Source organism: Scyliorhinus canicula, chromosome 16 (genome assembly GCF_902713615.1).
Source record: "Scyliorhinus canicula chromosome 16, sScyCan1.1, whole genome shotgun sequence".
Classification (NCBI taxonomy): domain Eukaryota; kingdom Metazoa; phylum Chordata; class Chondrichthyes; order Carcharhiniformes; family Scyliorhinidae; genus Scyliorhinus; species Scyliorhinus canicula.
Genome location: NC_052161.1, coordinates 108,799,355 through 108,820,099, shown reverse-complemented (window position 1 = coordinate 108,820,099; position 20,745 = coordinate 108,799,355). Strand labels below are relative to the sequence as shown.

General features: G+C 47.9%; 1 protein-coding gene across 1 annotated transcript in view; it reads right to left on the bottom strand.

Annotated features, from left to right (window-relative positions):
• The window catches only part of LOC119950723 (proproteinase E-like), a 28,917-nt gene extending 9,282 nt beyond the window's left edge, over positions 1-19,635 (bottom strand). The window contains exons 1-5 of the mRNA XM_038773397.1: positions 19,547-19,635; positions 15,467-15,555; positions 13,754-13,851; positions 13,257-13,385; positions 10,402-10,538 (exon numbers count right to left, since the gene is read on the bottom strand). Of these exons, the coding sequence (XP_038629325.1) occupies positions 10,402-10,538; positions 13,257-13,385; positions 13,754-13,851; positions 15,467-15,555; positions 19,547-19,583 (490 nt within the window). The 5' untranslated portion in view covers positions 19,584-19,635. The remainder of the gene's footprint in view (positions 1-10,401; positions 10,539-13,256; positions 13,386-13,753; positions 13,852-15,466; positions 15,556-19,546) is intronic.
• Positions 19,636-20,745: the final 1,110 nt, after the last annotated feature.

Genomic DNA, 20,745 nt, shown 5'->3' with positions numbered 1-20,745 from the left:
TAAACACGTGGCTACAGGGATGGTGCAGGCGGGAGGGATTCAGATTTCTGGATAACTGGGGCTCTTTCTGGGGAAGGTGGGACCTCTATAGACAGGATGGTCTACATCTGAACCTGAGGGGCACCAATATCCTGGGGGGGAGATTTGTTAGTGCTCTTTGGGGGGGTTTAAACTAATTCAGCAGGGGCATGGGAACCTGGATTGTAGTTTTGGGGTACAGGAGATTGAGAGTATAGAGGTCAGGAGCACAGATTTGACTTCGCAGGAGGGTGCCAGTGTTCAGGTAGGTGGTTTGAAGTGTGTCTACTTCAATGCCAGGAGTATACGAAATAAGGTAGGGGAACTGGCAGCATGGGTTGGTACCTGGGACTTCGATGTTGTGGCCATTTCAGAGACATGGATAGAGCAGGGACAGGAATGGTTGTTGCAGGTTCCGGGGTTTAGGTGTTTTAGTAAGCTCAGAGAAGGGGGCAAAAGAGGGGGAGGTGTGGCGCTGCTAGTCAAGGACAGTATTACGGTGGTGGAAAGGATGCTAGATGGGGACTCTTCTTCTGAGGTAGTATGGGCTGAGGTTAGAAACAGGAAAGGAGAGGTCACCCTGTTGGGAGTTTTCTATAGGCCACCTAATAGTTCTAGGGATGTAGAGGAAAGGATGGCGAAGATGATTCTGGAAAAGAGCGAAAGTAACAGGGTAGTTGTTATGGGAGACTTTAACTTTCCAAATATTGACTGGAAAAGATATAGTTCGAGTACATTAGATGGGTCATTCTTTGTACAATGTGTGCAGGAGGGTTTCCTGACACAATATGTTGACAGGCCAACAAGAGGCGAGGCCACATTGGATTTGGTTTTGGGTAATGAACCAGGCCAGGTGTTAGATCTGGAGGTAGGTGAGCACTTTGGAAACAGTGACCACAATTCGGTGACCTTTACATTAGTGATGGAAAGGGATAAGTATACCCCGCAGGGCAAGAGTTATAGCTGGGGGAAGGGCAATTATGATGCCATTAGACATGACTTAGGATGTGTTGGTTGGAGAAGTAGGCTGCAAGGGTTGGGCACACTGGATATGTGGAGCTTGTTCAAGGAACAGCTATTGCATGTTCTTGATAAGTACGTACCAGTCAGGCAGGGAGGAAGGGGTCGAGCGAGGGAACCGTGGTTTACCAAAGAAGTGGAATCTCTTGTTAAGAGGAAGAAGGAGGCCTATGTGAAGATGAGGCGTGAAGTTTCAGTTGGGGCGCTTGATAGTTACAAGGAAGCGAGGAAGGATCTAAAGAGAGAGCTGAGACGAGCAAGGAGGGGACATGAGAAGTCTTTGGCAGGTAGGATCAAGGAAAACCCAAAAGCTTTCTATAGGTATGTCAGGAATAAAAGAATGACTAGGGTAAGAGTAGGGCCAGTCAAGGACAGTGGTGGGAAGTTGTGTGTGGAGGCTGAGGAGATAAGCGAGATACTAAATGAATACTTTTCGTCATATTCACTCAAGAAAAAGATAATATTGTGGAGGAGAATGCTGAGACCCAGGCTATTAGAATAGATGGCATTGAGGTGCGTAGGGAAGAAGTGTTGGCAATTCTGGACAAGGTGAAAATAGATAAGTCCCCGGGGCCAGATGGGATTTATCCTAGGATTCTCTGGGAAGCCAGGGAAGAGATTGCGGAGCCTTTGGCTTTGATTTTTAGGTCATCATTGGCTACAGGAATAGTGCCAGAGGACTGGAGGATAGCAAATGTGGTCCCTTTGTTCAAGAAGGGGAGTAGAGATAACCCCGGTAACTATAGGCCGGTGAGCCTAACGTCTGTGGTGGGTAAAGTCTTGGAGAGGATTATAAAAGATACAATTTATAATCATCTAGATAGGAATAATATGATTAGGGACAGTCAGCATGGTTTTGTGAAGGGTAGGTCATGCCTCACAAACCTTATCGAGTTCTTTGAGAAGGTGACTGAACAGGTAGACGAGGGTAGAGCAGTTGATGTGGTGTATATGGATTTCAGTAAAGCGTTTGATAAGGTTCCCCACGGTCGTCTATTGCAGAAAATACGGAGTCTGGGGATTGAGGGTGATTTAGAGATGTGGATCAGAAATTGGCTAGTTGAAAGAAGACAGAGAGTGGTAGTTGATGGGAAATGTTCAGAATGGAGTTCAGTTACGAGTGGCGTACCACAAGGATCTGTTCTGGGGCCGTTGCTGTTTGTCATTTTTATAAATGACCTAGAGGAGGGCGCAGAAGGTTGGGTGAGTAAATTTGCAGACGACACTAAAGTCGGTGGAGTTGTAGACAGTGCGGAAGGATGTTGCAGGTTACAGAGGGACATAGATAAGCTGCAGAGCTGGGCTGAGAGGTGGCAAATGGAGTTTAATGTGGAGAAGTGTGAGGTGATTCACTTTGGAAAGAATAACAGAAATGCGGAATATTTGGCTAATGGTAAAATTCTTGGTAGTGTGGATGAGCAGAGGGATCTCGGTGTCCATGTACATAGATCCCTGAAAGTTGCCACCCAGGTTGATAGGGTTGTGAAGAAGGCCTATGGTGTGTTGGCCTTTATTGGTAGAGGGATTGAGTTCCGGAGCCATGAGGTCATGTTGCAGTTGTACAAAACTCTAGTACGGCCGCATTTGGAGTATTGCGTACAGTTCTGGTCGCCTCATTATAGGAAGGACGTGGAAGCTTTGGAACGGGTGCAGAGGAGATTTACCAGGATGTTGCCTGGTATGGAGGGAAAATCTTATGAGGAAAGGCTGATGGACTTGAGGTTGTTTTCGTTAGAGAGAAGAAGGTTAAGAGGTGACTTAATAGAGGCATACAAAATGATCAGAGGGTTAGATAGGGTGGACAGCGAGAGCCTTCTCCCGCGGATGGAGGTGGCTAGCACGAGGGGACATAGCCTTAAATTGAGGGGTAATAGATATAGGACAGAGGTCAGAGGTGGGTTTTTTACGCAAAGAGTGGTGAGGCCGTGGAATGCCCTACCTGCAACAGTAGTGAACTCGCCAACATTGAGGGCATTTAAAAATTTATTGGATAAGCATATGGATGATAAGGGCATAGTGTAGGTTAGATGGCCTTTAGATTTTTTCCATGTCGGTGCAACATCGAGGGCCGAAGGGCCTGTACTGCGCTGTATCGTTCTATGTTCTCTAAAGATGCTGGCTCTGGAATACGGTTTCAGAGTATTGGGGCAACATACTGTAACTGAGCCAACTGACCACGTGGACTGCGATCATATAGGGGCCTCACGGTAGCATGGTGGTTAGCATCAATGCTTCACAGCTCCAGGGTCCCAAGTTCGATTCCCGGCTGGGTCACTGTCTGTGTGGAGTCTGCACGTCCTCCCTGTGTGTGCGTGGGTTTCCTCCGGGTGCTCCGGTTTCCTCCCACAGTCCAAAGATGTGCGGGTTAGGTGGATTGGCCATGCTAAATTGCCCATAGTGTAAGGTTAATGGGGGGATTGTTGGGTTACAGGTATACGGGTTACGTGGGTTTAGGTAGGGTGATCATTGCTCGGCACAACATCGAGGGCCGAAGGGCCTGTTCTGTGCTGTACTGTTCTATATCAAGAAGAAAGAAAAATATAACTTCTATTTGTAGAACTTCTTCTAATTATAAAATAAAACTTCTATTTATGTACGCACACCACACGGACTGCAGTGTTTCAAGTAGGCAGCTCACCTCCGCCTTCACAAGGGCAGCTAGGGATGGGTAATAAATGCTGGCCTAGCCAGCGACGCCTACATCCTGTCAATGAATTTAAAAAAGGCACTTGATCAGCCCTCAGCACCTTCCCAAGCTCTTCACACCCTGTGGGTCACTGTTGAACTTTTCACGTTTGTGAAATGCGAAACCGTGAGGCCAGAATAGCGGAACTCAATCCTGACCTTAAGCTTTCATCCGCATACATATGTTTTCTGACATGCGTCACTGAGCAATGGGAACCATAGACGATTTTAATCCTTCTTGAACCCAAATGCACTGAAGCCAGTGCATCTTTACGCTACCCAAAATTAACGCAGCACAGACCGAGTTTCAAACCGATGCCTGTCATAATATCCACTCATGTATATAATGAGATGCAGACAGGCAGTGATTGACACAGAGGGTGACCAATGAACACACAACACAGAACAACCAATCACCAGACAGGACACCACCACTATAAAGCCCACAGGACATTAAGACTCTCCCTTTCTCATGACCCAGCTACTGAGACAGTCAGAGTGCACAAGCTAGTGAGCACTATCACCATGCGGTAGAGTAAGTCTGGTCAATCCAGTAAGAGGTCATCAGTTAGATTAGTAGAGTGTCAACCCACAACTGAACATGTGCAGCAGTCCACTAATTAAATAAAACAGTGTTGGATCATCTCCTGTGTCAGATGTCTGTTTCTAGTTTCACTGCATCCAGTTGCAGTCAACGTTGAACCAACCTGCCTAACATCATGGTACCAGAGTGCTATTAATCCTAATGAACCTACCTTTAGTGAATCTGCAACGACCAGCAAGCAGCCAACCAGCGGCATGGAAAACATCCAGCCTCCTCCACAGCTCCACATCTCCGGCAACCTCGCCGCCAATTAGAAAATCTTCAAGCAAAAGTTCCTCCTGTATATCGAGGCCTCTGACCTCAAGGCAGCATCGGATGCCAGGAATATCACACTATTCCTGTCGACTGCGGGGGATCACGCCATCCATATCTACAACTCGTATACGTTTGCCGATGGCGAAGACAAGACGAAGTTCAAGACAGTTCTGCTAAAATTCGACAGCCACTGCGACATTGAGGTGAATGAGAGCTTAGAATGGTACATCTTCCAACAGAGGCTTCAGGGCAAGGATTAACCTTTTCAGTCCTTCCTGACCCATCTCCGCATCCTGGCGCAGTCATGTAATTATGACTCGACGGCTGATTCCATGATCCGGGATCAGATCGTTTTCGGGGTCCACTCCGACTCCCAGCGGCAGCAGCTCCTCAAAATCAAACAGTTGACCCTCTCCGTCGCTATCGGGACGTGCGTAGTCCATGAGTATGCCAAGAATTGTTACTCCCACATCAGGGCGGCAGAAACTGCAAAACTGGCCTCCCACGAGGCAGAACGGGTGCAGGTCATTGCAAAAATGCAAGGCCTGAGCATAGAGGAGAGAGGCCGTTTCGCACGCTTTATCCCGGGTCCCTAGGCATGCGCGCCACGACCGGGTGGACGATGAGGCCAAAAACCCTAATGCTCAGGTGCGTACATCGGCTGACCACACTGCGCATGCGCAATGCCGCACGGAAAGCGCTGATGTCAGCGTCAAGACTTGTCCAAATTGTGGCTCCGCCCACTTAAAGCGGTACTGTCCAGCCAAAGGATGGCGATGTCTACAGTCATAGAATTTTTATTTTATTTTTTTTAAACAGTGCAGAAGGAGGCCATTCGGCCCATCGAGTCTGCACCGGCTCTTGGAAAGAGCACCCTACCAAAGGTCAACATCTCCACCCTATCCCAATAACCCAGTAACCCCACCCAACACTAAGGGCAATTTTGGACACTAAGGGCAATTTATCATGGCCAATCCACCTAACCTGCACATCTTTGGACTGTGGGAGGAAACCGGAGCACCCGGAGGAAACCCACGCACACACGGGGAGGATGTGCAAACTCCGCACAGATAGTGACCCAAGCCGGGAATCGAACCTGGGACCCTGGAGCTGTGAAGCCATTGTGCTATCCACAATGCAACAAGGTACAACAAGGTATGCAGGATGCTGATCCAGACAGCCCAACAGACCCCGATGCTGACTGCCTCAAGTCTCCATATCGGGTGGGCATCATAACCACACGCGAGCTGGTCTCCACTGCACCTGCAAACCGCCTTTTGATCCTTAGTGTGGATCCCGACGACGAGTGGTATGCTGTCCTCACAGTCAACCAGGCTCGAATCCGATTTAAACTGGACACCGGCGCGTCTGCGAACATCATATCACAGTCAGATCTCGACAGCATCCGTGCCCAACCAAGCATTCTTCCACCAGCCTGCCAACTCCTTGACTACAATGGCAATGCCATAGCTGCCAGTGGATTGTGTCGGCTAGGGGTATCTCACAAGGCAATCAAGGCAACATTACGATTCAAAATCGTCCGGCCTGACAGGGTGTCCCTGCTCGGTGCTCGCACCTGCAAGCTCCTGAATCTGGTCCAGCGAGTCTACACCATGTCCTCGACATCAGCGACTGCCTCGCCCGATGTGAATCTCCAGGCCGAGATAGACGACATTCTCACGCAATACCACAAAGTGTTTGATGGGATGGGCACGCTCCCAAATCGCTACAAGATATTGCTCAAACAGAATGCCACCCCAGTGATCCATGCACCACGTCGGGTGCCAGCTCCTCTCAAGGATCGTCTGAAAAAGCAGCTACAAGACCTCCACGACCAGGGCATCACCTCAAAGGTCATGGAACCAACAGGCTGGGTCAGCTCCATGGCCTGAGTAAAAAAACCCTCTGGTGAACTCTGCATTTGCATTGATCCCAAAGACCTGAACCACAACATCATGCGAGAGCACTACCCAATCCCGAAGCGTGAAGAGTTAACCAGTGAGATGGCTCATGACAAATTCTTCACCAAGCTGGACGCCTCCCATGGCTTCTGGAAAATACAGCTGGACACGTCTGGTCGGAAGCTGTGCACGTTTAACACTCCATCCGGCCGCTATTGCTACAACTGCATGCTCTTCGGTATCATATCAGCTTCCGAAGTATTTCATTGCATCATGGAGCAAATGATGGAGGGCATCGAGGGGGTGCGAGTCTATGTGGATGACATGATCGTCTGGTCCACAATGCCCGAGGATCACATTGCTCACCTCAAACAGGTTTTCCAGCGGATTCATAAAAGTGGCCTCCAGCTCAACAGGCCAAATGCTCATTTGGTCAATCCGCTATCAAGTTTCAGGGTGACCACATTTCACAGCAGGGTGTGCAACCTGACGCTGACAAGGTGCTGGCGATCAACGCCATGAAGACCCCGGAGGACAAGAAGATGGCCCTCCACTTCCTCGGGATGGTAAATTTTCTCGGGAAATTCATTCCCAATATGGCGGCACACACCACGGCCTTCTGGCATCTCGTAAAGAAGTCAACAATGTTCCAGTGGCTGCCTGCCCATGAACATGAGTGGCTTGAGATGAAGGCGAAGCTCACACTGCCCCAGTACTGGCATTCTTTGACCCAACCAAGGACACCAAGATATCTACTGATGCAAGCCACGACGGCATTGGGGCGGTGCTCCTCCAGCGAGACGACTCCTCGTCCTAGGCTCCAGTGGAATATGCCTCCAGGGCCATGACGCCAACCGAGCAACACTATGCCCAGATCGAAAAGGAGTGCTTGGGTCTCCTGACAGGAATAGTCAAGTTTCATGACTACGTATATGGCCTGCCAAAGTTCACGGTGGAAACAGACCGCAGGCCTTTGGTTCACATAATCCAAAAGGATTTAAATGACATGCTACCTCGGCTACAGCGAATTCTTCTTCGTCTCCGCTAATATGACTTCAAACTCGTCTACACACTGGGTAAGGAGCTGATCATCGTGGATGCCCTATCCCGATCCATCACCGCACCGTGTGAACAGGGAGACTTCATCTGCCACATAGAGGCACAGATGCAGTTGTGTGCCAGCAACCTCCCAGCCACTGATGAACGAGTGGTCCAAATACACGAATCAATTGCCAAAGATCATCTACTGCAGCGCGTGATGCAACCCCTCGCCCATGGCTGGCAAAAGGGGCAATGTCCCCAGTTCTTTAATGTTAAGGACGAGTTAACGGTTGTTGAGGGAATCCTTCTTAAACTAGATAGGATCGTCATTCCTCAAAGCATGCAAGCTATGGTGCTCGGACAGATCCATGAGGGTCACCTTGGGGGCGAAAAATGTTGACGCAGAGCTTGGGAGGCGGTTTATTGGCCGGGCATCAACCAGGACATCGCTGGCACGGTCCTCAACTGTCCAACCTGCCAGAAGTTTCAACTGGCTCAGCCCAAAGAAACACTGCAACAGCACGAGATTGTGACCTCTCCGTGGTCTAAAGTGGGGATAGAGCTCTTTCAAGCCAATGGGCATGACTACGTGCTCTTGGTCGACTACTTCTCCAGTTACCCAGAAGTGGTGAAACTGTCGGATCCCACGTCCAAGTCAGTCATCAAAGCCTGCAAAGAGACGTTTGCCAGGCATGGGATACCACTTACGGTAATGAGTGACAACGGTCCATGTTTCCACAGCCAAGAGTGGTCCGATTTTGCACGATCCTACAATTTTCAGTCACATCACCTCCAGTCCCCATTACCCACAATCAAACGGGAAGGCTGAGAAAGGGGTCCATATTGTCAAGCGGTTGTTGTGCAAGGCTGCAGACTCAGATTTCAACTTGGCGCTATTGGCATAAAGGGCAACCCCTCTGTCGACTGGTTTGTCTCCGGTGCAGCGCAACCTGAGGACGACTGTTCCAGCCATCCATATTCCAGACCTTGACCACCTCACGGTGCTGCAAAAAGTGCAGAGATCCAGGGACTAGCAGAAGATCACGTATGATGCTCATGCCACGAATCTGCCTGCGCTGGCCCCAGCAGATGTTGTTCGCGTCCAGTTGCCTGAGGGAGGTTGGTCAGCCCCAGCTGTTGTTGTCAGGAAGGCCGCCCTGAGGTCTTTCATTGTTCAAATGGCTGATGGCTCCGGCGCAACAGGAGGGCGCTGCGAAGAGTTCCCCGCCCACCACCTGACCGCATTTCTCCGCCGGTTATCATGCTTCCTCCAGACGTCTCATGCCGCGAGGCCACTGATCTGCCAGCGATCCCACCTGTCCATGAGACCACCGCAATGGCAGCAATCCCGCCTGTCCACAAGACCACCGCAATGCCAGAATCCCGCCTGTCCAAGTGCCGCCGTCTCCTGCTCCATCTGTGCGACGATCGATAGGAATTCGCCGCCCGCCTCAAAGACTGAATCTATAGACTTAGCTCTTGTAATATTTTGTTCAGTTTGCTCTGTATCTGCACGATAGACACCTTCCCATGTACATATGTTTCTTAACTCACCACTTGTACATAGTCAGGCATGTATATACCTCCACGTTCCAAAATTTATTTCAAAAAAGGGGAGATGTCATAATATCCACTCATGTATATAATGAGATGCAGACAGGCAGTGATTGACACAGAGGGTGACCAATGAACACACAACACAGAACAACCAATCACCAGACAGGCCACCACCACTATAAAGCCCACAGGGCATTAAGACTCTCCCTTTCTCAGGACCCAGCTACCGAGACAGTCAGAGTGCACAAGCTAGTGAGCACTATCACCATGCGGTAGAGTAAGTCTGATCAATCCAGTAAGAGGTCATCAGTTAGATTAGTAGAGTGTCAACCCACAGCTGAACATGTACAGCAGTCCACTAGTTAGATAAAACAGTGTTGGATCATCTCCTGTGTCAGACGTCTCTTTCTAGTTTCACTGCATCCAGTTGCAGTCAACGTCGAACCAACCTGCCTGACCCATCAGGGCCATCTTGATCTATGTAGTTCAATGGGAAGTGGCTTAACCACTAAATCATTGTGTGTTTCATGAATATTGCAGTCAGCTAAGAAGTTCCTCATTTGAAGGTAAATGAGTATGCTTTCTATAAAGCCTAGACTCCTGCACCTTCAAAATATCACCACGTGTGCACAGAAAGATCCCGCCATTATCAATGACATCATTAGATTTGATGTACCACATATTTCAAAAAGAAAGTTTCTAGAATGCCATTGCTGGAGACATATCTACTAATCTTGATGCTGGACTCTCAACTAATGTGTCAAAGGAACATTAGCCTTGACTGTCATTCACATTTCTCATCACTGATTGCATTTTTTATTTATGTGGTATTCTCATCCTCCAAGGGTTGCTATGATATCATTGTGGGACAGGGCAAGGGAGGCAGGCAGCAAGAAGTGCCTCAGCCAGTGCAGGAACTGAGCCTTTACTTTTGGTATTATCCTGCATCACACCCTGGCCAACTAGCCGACTGAACTAACCAACCCTTGTAGTTGCTTTGGAGTTCTCAGACTAATCCATAAGGGAGTATGAGCTGGAAAGCGGGTCGTTTAACCCCAATGGGAGAAAAACTTACTGGAAGGGATCTGCTCTGTAGAAAGGTTCTGCCTGACGGTCTCTTACCCTGAACCAGTGAATTTCAGGGCATTGGGTGAATCAGTGAGAAGACATTAATAGATAAAGGCAACCACCAAAAAATTACTCAGTGGAACCAAGTAATTCTCAGGTAAATGTGGCATCGTCATCAATTTGATTTGATGTTTACTTTCTTCCGGTTTGGATTGCACCACAACGATTGGAAAAGAAATGGAAGCTACTTACTATACAACGTGCCCCATCCAGTCACGTAGCAGGGGTAATCATTTGCAAAGATGTCACCAGATGGAGGAATGCAGGCAGGCTTGACTTTGTCATTCAAGGTTGCAGGTTTGGAAAGTTTGATTAAAGCAATGTCGTTCCTAAAATGAGAATGTTTCAGGGAGTTGTTAGGCCATCAGACTTGTTCCATATGGGCTGCCCTCAATTTAAAGAACAGTTGAATGCAGCTAATACAGCATTTGTTACTTCTTAAAATATATATATGATTGGGTGGTGGGCAAGGGAAGCGTTTATCGTTCATCCCAAATCTTCCTTAAAAAGGTGGTGATGAGTATCTCGTTGAGCCACTGCAGTCCAAGTGGTGTAAGTAGTGCTTCTGTCTGTAGAGTTTGCTAGTCCATTTCAAAGACCAATGGTGTGGATCTGAACTCATGCATAGATCAGGCCAAATAAGGATCAAAGAATCCCCTTTTGAAGGGTGTTAGTGAGCGACTGAGCTTCATGATCGTTATTAATAAGACTAGTATTTAATTCTAGATTTCTTGATTAAATACCTGCGTGATGGGATTTGAACTCATGTCTCTGGCACATCACTCCAGTTTGCTAACCTGGTAACATTACCATCATGCTACCATCCCCATCGCTTACATGCTCTTCAGCAGGGACCTGCAAATCAGCAGGCTGGTGATTTACAGACCTGGAGAAGATACCAAACAAGTGGAAGAGGCTGAGGTCCTCCTGGAATCCAAGAAAGTGACAACAATATATCACCGTCCCTTCCCTGTCGCTCGGTCAAAAACCTGGGATTCCCTTCCTAACAGCTCTTCCTAACATCAGATGGACTCCAAGCGGTTCAAGAAGGTGACTCACACCACCTTCTCAAGAACAGTTAGGGATCAGCAATCAATACTGGCTGAGCCAGCAATGCTCACATTCCAGAAAATAATAATAAAAACATTGAGTAAGGCAGGCTGCAGCTGAGGGGGTTGTGGGTGTAGTGGGGGATCAGCTGGGAAGCTTAAGCAGGAAAATGACTTAAGTGTTGCTGAAAATTGAGATGTGCTGTCAAATCTTTTCATCTTGCACTCATCAAGACTGATTTGCAAATCTGACCTGGTGAGTGTAAGATGAAAAGTTTTGACAGGATGCCTCTTTTTTCAGCAATACTCAAACTCTGCACTACCAAACGACTATAATATAAAAGACTTGAATCAACTTTTGAAATAACTCAGGACTCGTTATCTATTCTTCTGCAAGTCCTGAGAACATTTCACTTTGTTAAAGGTGCTAAAGAAATGCAAGTTGTTGTTGTTTTCTGGACTTGCTGTGGCCATTGAAGCGGAATATTGTAATCATGGCTAAAAACAGAGGTGAAAATGCTCTCCTGGTTAGGATTTATTTTCCCCTCTAAATTGGTTTATTGTCTCTTCTGTGAAAAGTAACCAGTTTAGAAAGCTTGGACGTTAGCCTACAGTCAAACGGTCATCATAAACACACATACACACACAAAAAAGACAGATATGCAGAAAAATGGATCACAGTCACACAGAGTATTTAATCATCGCTGTCCATTCCTAATCCCCTTAATCTTCAATCTCATCCTAGTCAGCTATTTTTATTCTTTGAAAGAATTAATCAAAACTGCCATTGCTGGGAGTCTGTGACACATATGAGAAATATCTCCAGCTTAACGTAGAAAGGGAAAGCTTTAAGTCAAAACATGTTATTATAACCTTGTAAAAATGATGCTGGTGGGGATGGGGAATGGGGGAGCGCTGGGAGAATCAGGCAAGGGTATCATATTTGATTCCTGCAATCGGGAAAACTATTCTCAATTAAGTTGGGGGTGGGAAGGGTCGGGTGCAGGAATCCTGCGGGATATCAATTAGGATCATTAATGAGCTACTGGAGAGTAATTATCCCAGAGCTCAGTGATTTAATGGGACTTGTGCCTCCTGAAGGCTGCCCAGCAAACTCTGTCAAATTTGCCAGAGACCTTGTAAGAGCACTGAGTATCCAATCAATGGGCCTGGTATCGGAAAGTGGGTGGGGAGGGGGCTGGGGTGTTACTGAAAGCGAGCCCCTGCCCTTGCCTCCAAACCCCTTGCTCACCTTCTCTGACTAACATGACCCCCATCCCCCCTGCCACTCACCTCTTCGGGCTAGGCCTTGACACAATTGTGTTTACCTTTAACCATCCAAAAGGATGCTTCACCTCCCCCAAAGGTGTCTCGGACCAGAACCAAAAGGATACCGTCGCTATCGAACACATTCCCCAAGTTCAGACCAGCTCTTACCTGGTCTAATCTGCACACCCCGGGTTTCACACTCCAGGCTTACCACTTCAGCGGAGGCAGCTGGCTATGTGAATGGTCAACTGCCTCTGCGAACTGCACACACGTGAATCCCGACCCTACCCCACTCCCACCATCATGAAAACAGAACATGTCGGTATTCAGGGCAGGATTTAAGAATTTCTGGCCGTATCTGGGATTTCCACCATGACGGAGCGTCTCTCTGTTGTGGCGAAAATCTGGGTCCTAGTGGGAAATTGACAACCTTAACCTGTAACCTCCCATTCAAAGCTCCCCCTAGTGGGAGAAAGATGATTTTCCTCAAACTTTACTCCCTGATGAGTGAGTCACCTTTGATCACCTGACCTAATATCTCCTTATGTGGTTTGTGCCATGCTTTGTTTCATAAGGGTCCTGTGAAGTGCCTGGTGATAGTTCATTACATTAACGGTGCTGTATAAAAGATAGGTTGTTTTTGATTCACGGATTCACCCCATCACTTAAAACTACAAGTCAGTTCGATACGAGCGTAGACAGACTGAAAAATCGAGCAGGCCATCTTACCCACATGCCAGGCAACTAGGATTCCACTGGGGGTGAACGAAGATCTTGGCAGCAGCTATAGTCTCTTCCCCACCTTCAGGCGCAGCCCTGTCATACTCCCCAAGCACCACACGGTAGGACCTTCCTGACCTTTGAGGAGAAGATGCAATATTGGAACAGTGGAGAGAAACTCGGTGCAATAATATAGGAATTCATTTTCATCTTTAGATCTCTTTGATGTACAGAACCAGAAGTATGGTGCTGGTCACGGCCAAATTCCCAATACGCCAGGAGAGTGAAAGATAAAAATACCCTTGTAGGCTTAGAATGTAATGTTGATGATCACAGTTGCCAAGTACAGAGCATTTATATGATAATTTGCTGTCTGTACTTTTAAAGGAAGCATTCTTCTGGGTGAATGTCTCCTGTAAAATAGTGGAGAGAAGACTGTTGCACAAATGCAGATAGCCTTCGTTGGTCTACATTGGGAATAGTACTCGGAAAGACAAGACACTCACTGGATGCAATGCCCCGCTGTTACAACCCAGTCTCTGCCAATCAGGCTTCCTCCGCAGGTGTGGGCATAATACGATCCTTGACCCACTTCTAAGGAGATCTAGCAATAAATCATAACAGTAAATAATAAATATCAACAGATCTACCATTGTCAAATAGCCAGATTTGTCCAAGATCACACCCTTAAACAACGGCGCGAGTTCTGTTTGGTACCTGCCACCTCCTGTTTTCTCCCCACATCCTAATATAGTACATACAAAGGTTAAAGGTCAAGTGAAGTTAGGTGGATTGGCCATGATAAATTGCCCTTAGTGACCAAAAAAGGTGAGGAGGGGTTATTGGGTTATGGGGATAGGGTGAAAGTGAGGGCTTAAGTGGGTCGGTGCAAACTCGATGGGCCGAATGACCTCCTTCTGCACTGTATTTTCTATGTTCTATGAACCCTGTTAAGATTCAAACCCTGGGCTTCCTGAGCCAGGGTCCGGTGCTCTTTTTTCAAATATAAATTTAGAGTACGCAATTCATTTTTTTCCAATTAAGGGGTGACTTAGCGTGGCCAATTTACCGACCCTGCACATCTTTTGGGTTGTTGTGGTGAGACGCACACAAACAAGGGGAGGCAGGGTTTGATGCTCAACTGACTGAATTTCTCAAAAGTGTTTTGCAACCTAGAGAGAATTTTTCTTTGGTTTCCCCCTATCGCCACCTCCGCTCTCCTGATGAGGCTGTTTTTTTCTGGGGTCCATGGGCTTAGTAGCACAGTGGTTAGCATTGTTGCTTCACAGTGCCAGTGTCCCAGGTTCGATTCCCGGCTTGGGTCACTGTCTGCGCGGAGTTTGCACGTTCTCCCCGAGTTTGCGTGAGTTTCCTCCCGGTGCTCCGGTTTCCTCCCACAAGTCCCGAAAGGCGTGCTGTTAGGTAATTTGGACATTCTGAATTCTCCCTCCGTGTACCCGAACAGGCGCCGGAGTGTGGCGACTAGGGGCTTTTCACAGTAATTTCATTGCAGTGACAATAAAGATTATTTTAAAGATTATGATATATTAAACCACTCTTTGACACTTCATCCAAGGATTCATCTGTGGTGAGCTTACATAGTGATCCTTGGAGGCTGCTTTGACTGTGGAAAGGCATCATCAACAACTCCAACTCACATTAATATAGTGCCTGTCTATTTTGCCAAGGCTTCACAGGGGTATTATCGAACATATCTTGACAACCAGCCACATAAGGAGAACAGGAACAATGAACCTAGATCAGGAGAGGCGGCCAAAACAAGTCCATGAATGAAGTCAGGACAAAGCTGCCAACCCAGGAGCCATCTTGAATTTCAACATCAAGCCAAAGCTTATTGACCGTAGGATGTTTTCTGGACCTCCTATGATTGTGAATTATCTTTTATAAATGCTTTGAAGTCTTTTTGTCCTTTAAACCTTTGCTCACCTAAAACACATTTGTCAGGAGTGGTTGATAGATAGCTATCAACAGTGGCAACTCCAGCTGACTCTTACTCCTTTCCCTACTTTGGTGCATTCTGGTTAATTGTGGCACTTTTGCTGATGGCCAGCTGAGATCAATCTACCCATCAGAGGCGTTGGATTGAACTCAATACCTTGTGGAACAATACCACACTGTGCAGCATATTTACCAACGAGGAATGAAAAAACTAAGAGCATTCCTTTTCTGTCTGCGATGGAGTTCCATCTGTAACTCACCTGCCACGGCCAGCTGTAGGGCTTAGCGTCGACTCCATTTACTACCCTTGTACTAAAAGGTGGGAAGCTGGGATTTCCACAGGCATTCACTGAAAAGACAAATGTTCCGTTTCACATCAATATCAGTAACTTGGGGCATTTTATCTTGCAGGTTGGTAATTATACCTTAAGATCGATTAGCAGTTTAGAGAAGGTCAAATTGGAGCATTACTTCAAAAGTAGAGCAGAGCTGCAGGATAAGAGGTGGAGGTTCAGTTTGGTTGAAAGGGAAATTTAGGAGTGATGATGGATATGATCTCTTTACACAAAGTGTATTCAGTACTGGGAATAGACCATTACGGAGGGTGGTGTGTAATAACCAGCACGGGACATATGGTGTGGGGATGATTGTTTTCCTCATGCTCGTTGAGGAGTCCTCAACATTGACTCTGGACCCCACGAAGTCTCAAGGCTTCAGGTTAAACATGGGCAAGGTAACCTCCTGCTGATTACCAGGTACCGGCCACCATCAGCCGATGAATCAGTACTTCTTCATGTTGAACATCACTTAGAGGAAGCACTGGGGGCGGCAAGGGTGCAGAATATGCCTCTGGGTGGGGGACTCCAATGTCCATTATGAAGAGTGGCTCGATAGTACCACCATAGACCGAGCTGGCCAGGTCCTAAAGGGCATTGCTGCTAGACTGGGACTGCAGCAGATGGTGAGGGAACCAACAAGAGGGAAAAACATACTTGACCTCATCCTCACCAACCTGCCTGTTACAGATGCAACTGTCCATGGCCGTATTGGTAGAAGTGACAACCGCACAGTCCTTGTGGAGACAAAGTCCCATCCTCACATTGAGGGTACCCTCCATCGTGTTGTGTGGCACTACCACCGAGCTAAATAGGATAGGCTTCCAACAGATCTAGCAACTCAAGACTGGGCATCCATGAGGCGCTGTGGGCCATCAGCAGCAGCAGAATTATACTCAACCACAATCTGCAACCTTATGTCCTGGCATATCCCCCACTTTACCATTACCACCCATCCAGGGGATCAACCCTGGTTCAATGAAGAGTGCAGGAGAGCATGCCATGAGCAACATCAGACATACCGAAAAATGAGGTGTCAACCTGGTGCAGTTCAACACAGGACTACTTGCGCGCCAGACAACATAAGCAGCAATTAATAGATAGAGCTAAGTGATTCCACAACGACCGCATCAGATATAAGCTCTGCAGTCCTGCCACATCCAGCCGTGAATGGTGGTGGACAATTAAACAGCTCACTGGGGGAGGTGGCTCCACACATATCCCCATCCTCAATGATGGAGGAGCCCAGCACATCTGTGCATGAGACAAGGCTGAGGCATTCGCAACAATCTTCAGCCAGAAGTGCCGAGTGGGTAATTCATCTCGGTCTCCTCCGGATGTCCCCACAATCACAGATATCAGTCTTCAGCCAATACAATTCTATCCACGTGATATCAAGAAAAGGCTGAAGGTGCTGGATACTGCAAAGGCTATCGGCCCTGACAATATTCCGGCAATAGAACTGAAGACTTGTGCTCCAGACCTTGCTGCACCCCGAGCCAAATTGTTCCAGTACAGCTACAACACTGGCACCTACCCAGCAATGTGGAAAATTGCCCAGGTGTGTACTCTACACAAGAAACAGGACAAATCCAACCCAGCCAATTACGACCCTATCCGTCTACTCTCCATCATCAGCAAAGTGATGGAAGGAGTCATCAACAGTGCTATCAAGTGGCACATACTCAGCAATAACCTACTCACGGACGCTCAGATTGGGTTCCGCCCGGGTCAGTCAGCTCCTGACCTTAATCCAGCCTTGGTTCAAACATGGACAAAAGAACTGAATGCCAGAGGTGAGGTGAGAGTGGCTGCCCTTGATGTCAATGCAGCATTTGACCGAGTATGGCATCAAAGAACCCTAGCTAGATTGGAGTCAATGGGAATCAGGGGAAAACTCTCTGTTGGTTGGAGTCATACCTGGCACAGAGGAAGATGGTTGTGGTTGAAGGCCAATCATCTCAGCTCCAGGACAGCATTACAGGAGTTCCTCAGGGTAGTTTCCTAGACTCACAATCTTCAGCTGCTTCATAAATGACCTCCCTTCCATCATAAGATCAGAAGTGGGGATGTTTGCGGATGGCTGCACAATGTTCAGTACCATTCACGACTCCTCAGATAATGAAGCAGTCCATGTTGCATAGTACGGTAGGACAGTGGTTAGCATGGTTGCTTCACAGCTCCACGGTCCCATGTTCGATTCCCGGCTCGGGTCACTGTCTGTGCGGAGTCTGCATGTTCTCCCCGTGTCTGCATGGGTTTCATCCGGATGCTCCGGTTTCCTCCCACAGTCTAAAGATGTGCAGGTTAGGTGGATTGGCCATGATAAAATTGCCCTTTGTGTCCAAAAAGGTTAGGTAGGGTTACTGGGTTACAGGGATAGGGTGGATGTGTGGGCATAAGTGGGTGTTCTTTGCAAGGGCCGGTGCAGACCCGATGGGCCGAATGGCCTCCTTCTGCACCGTAAATTCCATGTCCAAATGCAGCAAGAGCTGGACAATATCCAGGCTTGGGATGACAAGTGGCAAGTTACATTTACACCACACAAGTGCTAGGCAATGACCATCTCCTACAAGAGAGGATCCAACCATCCCCCCTTGATATTCAATGGCATTACTATCGCTGAATCCCCCACAATCAACATCCTGGGGGTTACCATTGACCAGAAACTGAAATGGTCTAGCCACATTAATACTGTGGTTACCAGGGCAGGTCAAAGGCTAGGAATCCTACGGCGAGTAACTCACCCCCCCCCCCCCCCCCCCCCCAAGCATGTCCACCATCTACAAGGCACAAGTCAGGAGTGTAATGGAATACTCTCCAATTGCCTGGATGAGTGCATCTCCAACAAAACTCAAGAAGCTTGACAACATCCAGGACAAAGCAGCCCGCTTGATTACCCCTCCTCCCACAAACAGTCAAAACCCTCAACCACCAAAGAACAGTGGCAGCTGTGTATACCATGTACAAGATGCACTGCAGTAACTCACCAAGGTTCCTTAGATAGCACCTTCCAAACTCACGACCACTACCATTTAGAAGGACAAGAGCAGCAGATACCTGGGAACCCCAACACCTGGAGGTTCCCCTCCAAGTCACTTACCACCCCGATTTGGAAATATATCACCGTTCCTTCACTGTCGCTGGGGCATAATCCTGGAACTCCCTCCCTAACAGCACAGTGGGTGAACCTACACTTCAGGGACTACAGTGGTTCAAGAAGGCAACTCACCACCACCTTCTGAAGGGAAACTAGGGATGGGCAATAAATGCTGGCCTAGCTAGCGGCACCCACTTCCCATTAAATGAATTTTTAAAAAAATATTTCAACCTTTTTCATTCCTGCCCACCCAAGTCCTCCCACATCAAATGCACAACAATTGGATGCAGAATGAAACTTCCTCTGTTCTGCTGGAAAGTTGACTTAAAGCTTGAGGTATAGCAAAGAAGCACAACCTGAAAAGAGCACCCACTGCCAGTGTGAATTTTCCCAATCCCGCAATCATAATCCCAGCTAGGAACAAGATTTGCTATTCGTCAGCAAGGAACACCTGACAAGGGTTGAGACTGAGGAGAATTTCTGCAATTGTCTTCAAATTACTTAGTTAGAATATCCATGTTCGATTGGGCCCAATTACATGGGTGGCATGGTGGCACGGTGGATAGCACTGCTGCCTCACAGCGCCAGGGTCCCAGGTTCGATTCCGACCTCAGGTGACTGTCCGTGTGGAGTTTGTTCTTTCTCTCCGTGTCTGCATGAGTTTCCTCCGGGTGCTCCGGTTTCTTCCCACAGTCTAAAGATGAGCAGGTTAGGTGGACTGGCCATGATAAATTGCCCCAAACTATCCCAAGGTTAGGTGAGGTTATAGGGATGAGTTGGGGGTTTGGGCCTAGAGAGGGTGCCCTGTTGGAGACAGGGTGCTCTTTTGGAGGGTTAAAGGGTCGAATAGCGCCTTCTGCACTGTAGTGATTCTATGATTCTATATTAAAGAACGGTCAACTTACCACTGGCCGCAAGCAGAAGAATGAGCAGGGCTTTCATTATGGCATTGATGAAATAAATGATCAGCGTGCATTTTATATCACCTCACGCAACAGTAGGTCAATCATTACCTTTCCTGAATATTAACATGTACTTTTAAAATATTGAAACACACTTTATCATACTGGATGCTGATACTCTCTCTGCAGACATGTGTCAAGGTTACACTATTCTTGTTTACTGTATGTAAACAACATGTTCGCTATCTGATGGATGGGTTACTTTGAGTCTCTAACTGAGCAACCAAGAACTGAGCTGGATGTTGGCAGCAAAAAAAAAAAACTTTGTTCAAAATGGCCCAACGATTATCTTAAAAATCAGCTTTTTAGTTTGAAAAAAGTGAAGACAGCTGTGACTTTTTCTTTGCATATTTTGGTGTCACTCTTTTATTGTGAACATTGCTTCGGACCGCCATAGGAGGGTGGGGGTGGGGGTGGGGGTGGGGGGGGGGGGGGGGGGGTTGCATCCGGGGGGGCAGGGGGCAACCGCTCATGACACCACCATGCCAACCCCTGGATCGTTTACCCGTTCCTGGGGCAACCCTTATCCCCACCCGTCTGCCCCACCGACCGCCCATAACCCCCACCGACTGCCAAGGCCTCTGGCCATGCGGTTGAAGGCTGTTGCTGTTCAGGAATTGGCAATCGTGGTTAAGTGAGCACTTCACACAACCCAAGTGGATTCCTGTGTGTGGACGGGCCATGCATCATGTGGTAGTCTAACCCTAACCCTAAAATCCCAATCACGCCTTGATGCCTGGACACCGTGCCTGAACACTGTGGAAGGCAACACCACACACGCAGCAGCCAACATCCGATCACCTAAAGAATGGGACACAGTTCCACGGACATGTCCACAGACGGAGGGTGGGTGCGTGTCATGTGGAAAGGGAGATGCTTGGAGAGATGGGCCAAGGGATAGGAGGTCAACCCAAATTGCGGAAGAAAGTTACAGAATGTTGTGCACAAAGGTGTTTAATGTGTTTTACAATCCCCCAGTCTCCTGATGGTGCAGCCCCCCTCCAACCCCCACCCATTACCCACTCCCTACCTACCCCCTCTCCCCCGGTGCCCTCAGTGATCCTCAATGTGTTTGGCCCTCCTAGCTCTACCGCTATGTCCAGTTGCCCCCCCCAGGATGCACATCTGATGTGGAGGCATCC